Source organism: Nelusetta ayraudi, unplaced genomic scaffold (assembly GCF_046127955.1).
Source record: "Nelusetta ayraudi isolate G7.1 ecotype Tasmania unplaced genomic scaffold, CSIRO-AGI_Nayr_v1 ptg000042l, whole genome shotgun sequence".
Lineage (NCBI taxonomy): Eukaryota > Metazoa > Chordata > Actinopteri > Tetraodontiformes > Monacanthidae > Nelusetta > Nelusetta ayraudi.
The window spans coordinates 2,303,282-2,309,281 of record NW_027466092.1 but is presented as its reverse complement, the minus strand read 5'-3'; the positions used below and the strand labels follow the sequence as shown (position 1 = coordinate 2,309,281).

Sequence of the window (6,000 nt, the reverse complement as noted above, 5' to 3'; positions counted from 1 at the left end):
AAAAAAAAAAAAAATCTCTTGGGGAGAAACTGGGTCATTCTCATTTTGGAACGTAACCCTTCAAGTGCTAACAAACAATGTGAGGGGGGACTCACTTCCAGAGAGGTCATGTTGCGGCCGCCCTCGTCCACACGTACATGGGTACGTTTAGAAACACATTTTTTTTTTTGCATTCCTCAATCATCTCACCGACGTAGCACCGCATGTGCAGGCTGTCACAAAACACCAAGCACAAACCACATCGATCGGCAGATCATCGCCTCCCGAAAACAACGGCCCAACACCAGGGGGAGCCGTCTGCACAGAGTGACAGTGGCGCGGAGCCACTTCTGAACTTGACACTGGAAGACCGAGGGGAAGCAAAGCGCCACGAGACGCCTCAGTTCCTCAATCTACCAGCTCAGTAGCTTTACAATTCACTGGATGTGTGTGTGTGTGTGTGTGTGTGTGTGTGTGTGTGTGTGTGTGTGTGTGTGTGTGTGTGTGTGTGTGTGTGTGTGTGTGTGCGTGCGCGCGTGTGTGTATATATGTATATATATGTATATACACACACATATATACGCATACATATACAGTATGTATACATATATACACATACATATATGTACGTATATCTTGCTGGAAAGGTTAGCGAGGTTTTTTGTTGGGTGTTGCCGAGGAGAGGAGGTGGCATGAAACAAGTTCACACACACAGACTGCAACATCAAACAAAAATGGGCAAAAAAAACAAAAAAACAACAATTGCCTTTTCTGTATTCAAGCAATAAAGTCCAGTAGCCTTGAGAGGCTTTTCCCCCAGCCCAGTTTTTAGCAAACTCATTTTTTGTCTGTACGAAAAAGGCCAAACTGCGTAGAACAGAAGCTACATATGTTGAGGGGGGGAGGAAAAAAACGAATAAAAAACACCCACATGTGCGTCGACGAGGCCTAAAAGCATCGCGACAGACCCCTGCTGCTCAGACTATGATGGTGTGCCGACGCCAGGCTTTAGTCTTGTCCCGGGGGTCCAGGGTCGTCGACCTCCTCAGCACCACAGCGGAGGAGGAGGAGGAGGAGGGGCCCTGGATCCCCGCACCCATCCATGCCGAGGGGGGGCGGGTAGGGGAGGATGAGGAAGAGGAGGAGGAAGATGGGGGCGGAGCTCCGTGAGCCAACCGCGGGAGGGAACCCGCCATCCGACGGGGGGTGGTGGCGGCGGCGGCGGCACGTCCGCGCCGACCTGAAGGGATCCCTCCCCCCTCGGGGACCAGCTCGGCTTCGCTCCGGCCCACCTCCAGCTCCAGGGTCATGGACACGGCCCTGGTGCGGCCCCCCCGAGGCTTCCTGTGGCGGAGCGGCACCGGCTGGCTCCAGTCGGCCCGCTGGGCGGGGGGCCGCTGGGCCGGGCGGATCCAGACGGGCCCGTCCCGCCGGGTCCGGACCGGCAGAGTGCCGGCCAGGGTGCCGGTCCGGACCCGCGGGGGGGGCGCCGCTCCGTTCCTGACGTCCGTCTTCCCCTCCTCGCTCGGACCCGCCTCCTTTCCACCCTTTCTTTCTTTTCTCGGAGTCTTGTGCTCTTCATCGGCCGCCTGGCCTTCGTCCCCTCCTCGCTCTTCTTCCTCCTGCTGCTGTTGGTTCACCTCCCCCCCTCCTCCCCCCCCTCTGCAGTTGCTGGTCTTCACCGGTTCGTGTTCCGAGTCCTCCTCGGCGCTGCTGCCCGGCAGGTGGACGCTGAGGCATTTTTTCCGTTTGCGGGTCACGGCCGAGATGATGGACATGGGGAGGAAGTCCCTGGCGTTCAGCTCTTTCTTGGAGGCGGAAGAAATCTTGAAAAAATGTTTAAAAAAAATTAAATAAAAAAAAGGACAGACTTGAATAAAGTCAATCGTTGGCCACGACCTGGACGTGGAAAGTGATTGGTGGCTGACTTACCTTTGACTTAAGAGAATCGCTGGTGGTGGAATCTGAACAGAACAGAAGGGGGGGCGAGGGGGGGGCAGGGGGGGGTAGGAGGAAGCAGGTAAGAGCAGGTAGAGCAGTGCGACGGCTGGCAGGACACGGCACACGCTCATGCACACAACCGTGGTAATGGATTCTAGCCATTCACACCATGGAGAGTCTCTCTCTCTGAGGGAGGGTGGGTGTGACGGGGGGGACGGACGGTGAACCGGCGAGATGGCGGCAACAGGTGGTGATAATGAGCATGGACACGGGTGGGGACGACGAGCACGGCAAAAAAACGCAAAACACGGAGGGAGACCCGGTCCTACCGAAGAGGCTGATCCAGTGTCTCAGCTAAAGAGGGAGGTGCAGGAAAGTCCAGGAGAGGGAGAAAAGAGAGATTCAGAGTCAGAAACATTAGAGCGGGTTTGTGCAAAGGAAATTAATAGAAAGCAAAGAGACCATGGCCACAGGACGGCGGCATTAAAATTAAGAGTCCAGATTGTTATGTGTGTGTGTGGGGTGTCAGAACTAGCTTGTTAGCATGCTAACGTTAGCGGGTTAGCTTGTCGGGGTGTCACAAACACAATACTTTAACATATGTTTTCTCCAAGTTACCATGCAGATCATCATCTATATATATAGAAATATATATATATATATATATATACATATATTCCCCTTGTGACATCACAAAGGGTCAGCCCTCCAGAACGTTTTGTTTTAACACACTGTCAAGCTTTTTTGCGGAGTTCCATGAAAGGATAGAGACACAAATCATTGTCATAAAAGGTTGGTGAAGTGACAGGTCAACTTATTGATTAACTTATAAAATATATTATTAACATATTTTATCTTATTAACATATATTATCACAAAATTTAAACATACAGGGTGTCCAAAAAATTTGACATAATTTCGCAGGCCAATAATTTTGGCAATTCTTGACATAAAATTTTCCCGGAATGTATAGAAACAGATCAAGGTATTATGTTATGTTATATTATGTATTATGTTATACTTAATATTTTATTTTTGTTCGGTTTTCAGGTTGAGCCATGCCGATCACCTCAACAGAGAAGTCATTTTACGCATTTGAAATATATGCTTGCACACAGTCACCCAGTGGTGACACGGCACAGCCAGTTGACTTATGACGTTCAACACCTCAACTGTTCAATTGCATTGAGCGAGGCATTGAGCTAGAGTTTTCAAGATAATTGCTTTTAAAATGATGTCAAAGTTTTTGGGACACCCCTGTATACTGATGAACTCATATAACATAATGTCCCAAGTTGAGCTTCTCTGCCTCTGGTTTGTGTCACTGAAGGTCAAGTTGCCGCTGACATTAGAGCACAGCTCTCACCTGATGCCTCTCCAGGCATGCCTGCCCTGCCAATGTTGGACAGGAGATGATCAATGTTGGGAACGGGCTGCATGTCCCGTTTGTCCTCGGGGGCCTGGGAACAAAAAAAAAAAAAAAATGCAAGTAAGAGACGTGAGGAAAATGAAAATATTTAATGTTTCTTGCCAGATCGCGGCCGCTCCCCGCCGTACCTTCTCTTCCTTGTCCAGCTGTCCCTGGCCGAAGAACCAGTCGTGCTGTTGGAGCGAGAGGACACAGCGTCACTGCCTGATGTCGAGGGCAACACACACACACCAACATTCACCAGCGCCAACGTCAGTCCTCACGTGCAGGATGAGCGTCTCCACTATTTTATATCGGTCGGGCATGTGGGTGACCATGTCGGTCATGTTGTCCTCCGACGTCCGGACCAGAGTGGGACCGAACACCAGGGCCAAGTTTCTCGGCTCCATCTGGGGGACAAATACGAAGACTGTGAGCCAGAAAAAAATCTTCACCTTTGTTCTGCACTTTGGCCGCGTTCAGACTGCCCAGCCAAAATCCGATTTTCAGCCCATCCAGGTTGAAACCGGATGGCTCCTTCGTAAGTCTGAACAGTCACAGCTCACATGAAACCATTTGAAACCACCTTCGGGAGGTGGTTTCAAATCGCATTCGGTCAGTAATGTGACCCAGTTTGAACAGAGCCTGATCCCATTTGGACACTTGGTGAAAACAGTGTGGACAAGTCAGCCCTACAATCGGATTTGAGAATGAATCTGATTTGAATCAGATTCGCCTGCAGTCTGAACGCAGCCTTTGGTGTTTTGTGTACCTTATTCTTTTCAGAGTTGTCTGCCACTTTCTTCAGGTGGCCGACCAAGAACTTCATCGTGTGGAAATAGTGATCTGGGAGGTCATGAAGCTGTAAAACAAAAGGGTGTAAAGAATTCCGATGGGATACAAAACAGCCTGCACGACAAACCCGGAGTTCTGCCTGCTTCTCGACTCAGTACCAGTTTCTTCATGGTCTTCAGTCGATCTTCTGCGTCCTCTATCCGGTTGGCGTCGATGAAATCGTTGTATTTATCTGTGAACGCGGCAGGCACAAAGTCAAAAACAACATCTCGCCAGATTTGTCGCGACTCCAGCCGTTAGCCCTTCATGCGGGCGGCTCTGCACAGGAAACCAGCGATATTTGGTCTCACCGTCGGTGAAGAGCGGCTCGGGCAGCTTCCGGAAGAAGGATTTCAGCAGGCTGCTGATGACGTTCAGGTCCTGCCACCTCTGCGCAGGCACAGAGAGGTGACGTTATCGCTACAAATCCAAGTCAACAGACTCTTAAAGAAGGGTTTTTTTTGTTTTGTTTTTTATTTTATGTCGCACCTCCTCGGCCGCGTTGATGTCCAGGCCCTTGTTGAGATGCTCCTGCAGGTTGGACACCATGGCGTTGTTGCCCGGCACGCGGTAGATGCCCGTGTACTCCAAGCCGGTGGCTTCGACCACGCCGCAGCACATCTCCACGATCAGAGGGACAAACTGCGGGGAAGCGGCAGGACAAGGCACGTTGGAAGAGTGGCAACCGGTCAGAGAGGAAGGAGAGAGGCATCAAAGGAGACAGAAGGAAGAGCGGAAGAGCGCGGGGGGAAAAAAGTGGAAAATTATAAAGTCAGAGTTCGGTCGAGAGCGAAGTTGAAGCGGCTTTACTGTCATTACATGACATTATGTACAATGAAATTGCAGGATCAGAATGGATGGTTAGTCCCGAGTCACTTCGGGTCAAACTGACCAAAAGTGTCTGATGTGTTATTTCGACGGTGGGAAGAAAACCAACCGGACCAACAGATCTGAGTCTTTCAGACAGAAGTAGGGTTTTTTTTTTTTTTTTTTTCTTGAGAGAGAGAGAGAGGGTTTCACCGTGTGAATGAATCACTCTGCTGATGAATGCAGAAAAAAAAATGAAATCATGAAAACACAGAGGGGTCTCACTTTGTGGTTGAGGGCAGGCTGACAGTCCTCCAGACGCACACCGAACGCCTTGGGACTGCCGGGCTTCTTGGCCTTCTTCATGATGTTGATGCCCCACAGCGCCTTGTTGTCGTCTGAGGACACACACACACACAAACAAAAAGCATTTCTATCAGAAGAGTTCAGATACAGATATACAAAGTGCACACAGCACAACATTTTGTTGCAGCGTCTCTCCAAAAAACAGCAGTACTTACAATGAATAGTATAAATGAGTAGTACTCTGTACGTACACGCATGTTCACGTGTATATACATACTTTGCGACATCATCACATACAGTCATTGGTCACCGCCTATTAGGCTGGTTATTTCCCAAAGGGGAGAGAGTGAATGGCGGGTGAGGATGGGGAGCCCAGTGTTTCAACCATACTGAAATCATCCCACTGTTGTGTTTTGTTTTTAACCACTAGACTAGAATTTGTACCCACCGCTTCTGGAGGTTCGGTTGACCGACAGGTTGTCGGTCTTGGCCAGGAGGAAGGGAGGCATCATGCGATGGGCTCGGGGCGACGTCTCGGGCTTGTTTCCCGTCAGACTGTCCGAAGAGAGAGAGAGACAACTTCACGGGGATGTAAGGATGGTCACGCGGTGCCTTCAGCAGGATGGTCATTCTGAAGGCTTTTGGGAGGGCTTCTGGTGAACTCAATTTGAGGTCATAAGAAACAGATGCTCTTTTTTTTTTTTTTTTTGTCTTTGTTTTGGGAA

At 50.0% G+C, this 6,000-nt stretch overlaps 1 protein-coding gene across 9 annotated transcripts in view; it reads right to left on the bottom strand.

Annotated features, from left to right (window-relative positions):
• Nucleotides 1-460: 460 nt before the first annotated feature.
• LOC142893251 (rho GTPase-activating protein 23-like) overlaps nt 461-6,000 on the bottom strand; it is a 52,397-nt gene continuing 46,857 nt past the window's right edge. For 8 of the 9 annotated variants that reach the window (XM_076033642.1, XM_076033639.1, XM_076033636.1 and 5 more), the window contains 11 exons: nt 5,724-5,830; nt 5,255-5,367; nt 4,652-4,804; nt 4,474-4,552; nt 4,282-4,355; nt 4,101-4,190; nt 3,613-3,738; nt 3,478-3,522; nt 3,287-3,380; nt 1,912-1,943; nt 461-1,805 (listed from right to left, as the gene is read on the bottom strand). In XM_076033642.1, coding sequence (XP_075889757.1) covers nt 957-1,805; nt 1,912-1,943; nt 3,287-3,380; nt 3,478-3,522; nt 3,613-3,738; nt 4,101-4,190; nt 4,282-4,355; nt 4,474-4,552; nt 4,652-4,804; nt 5,255-5,367; nt 5,724-5,830 — 1,762 coding nt within the window. In that variant the 3' untranslated portion in view covers nt 461-956. Of the gene's footprint in view, nt 1,806-1,911; nt 1,944-2,249; nt 2,275-3,286; nt 3,381-3,477; nt 3,523-3,612; nt 3,739-4,100; nt 4,191-4,281; nt 4,356-4,473; nt 4,553-4,651; nt 4,805-5,254; nt 5,368-5,723; nt 5,831-6,000 lie in introns of all 9 variants that reach the window. The other variant, XM_076033644.1, reaches the window with a different exon arrangement.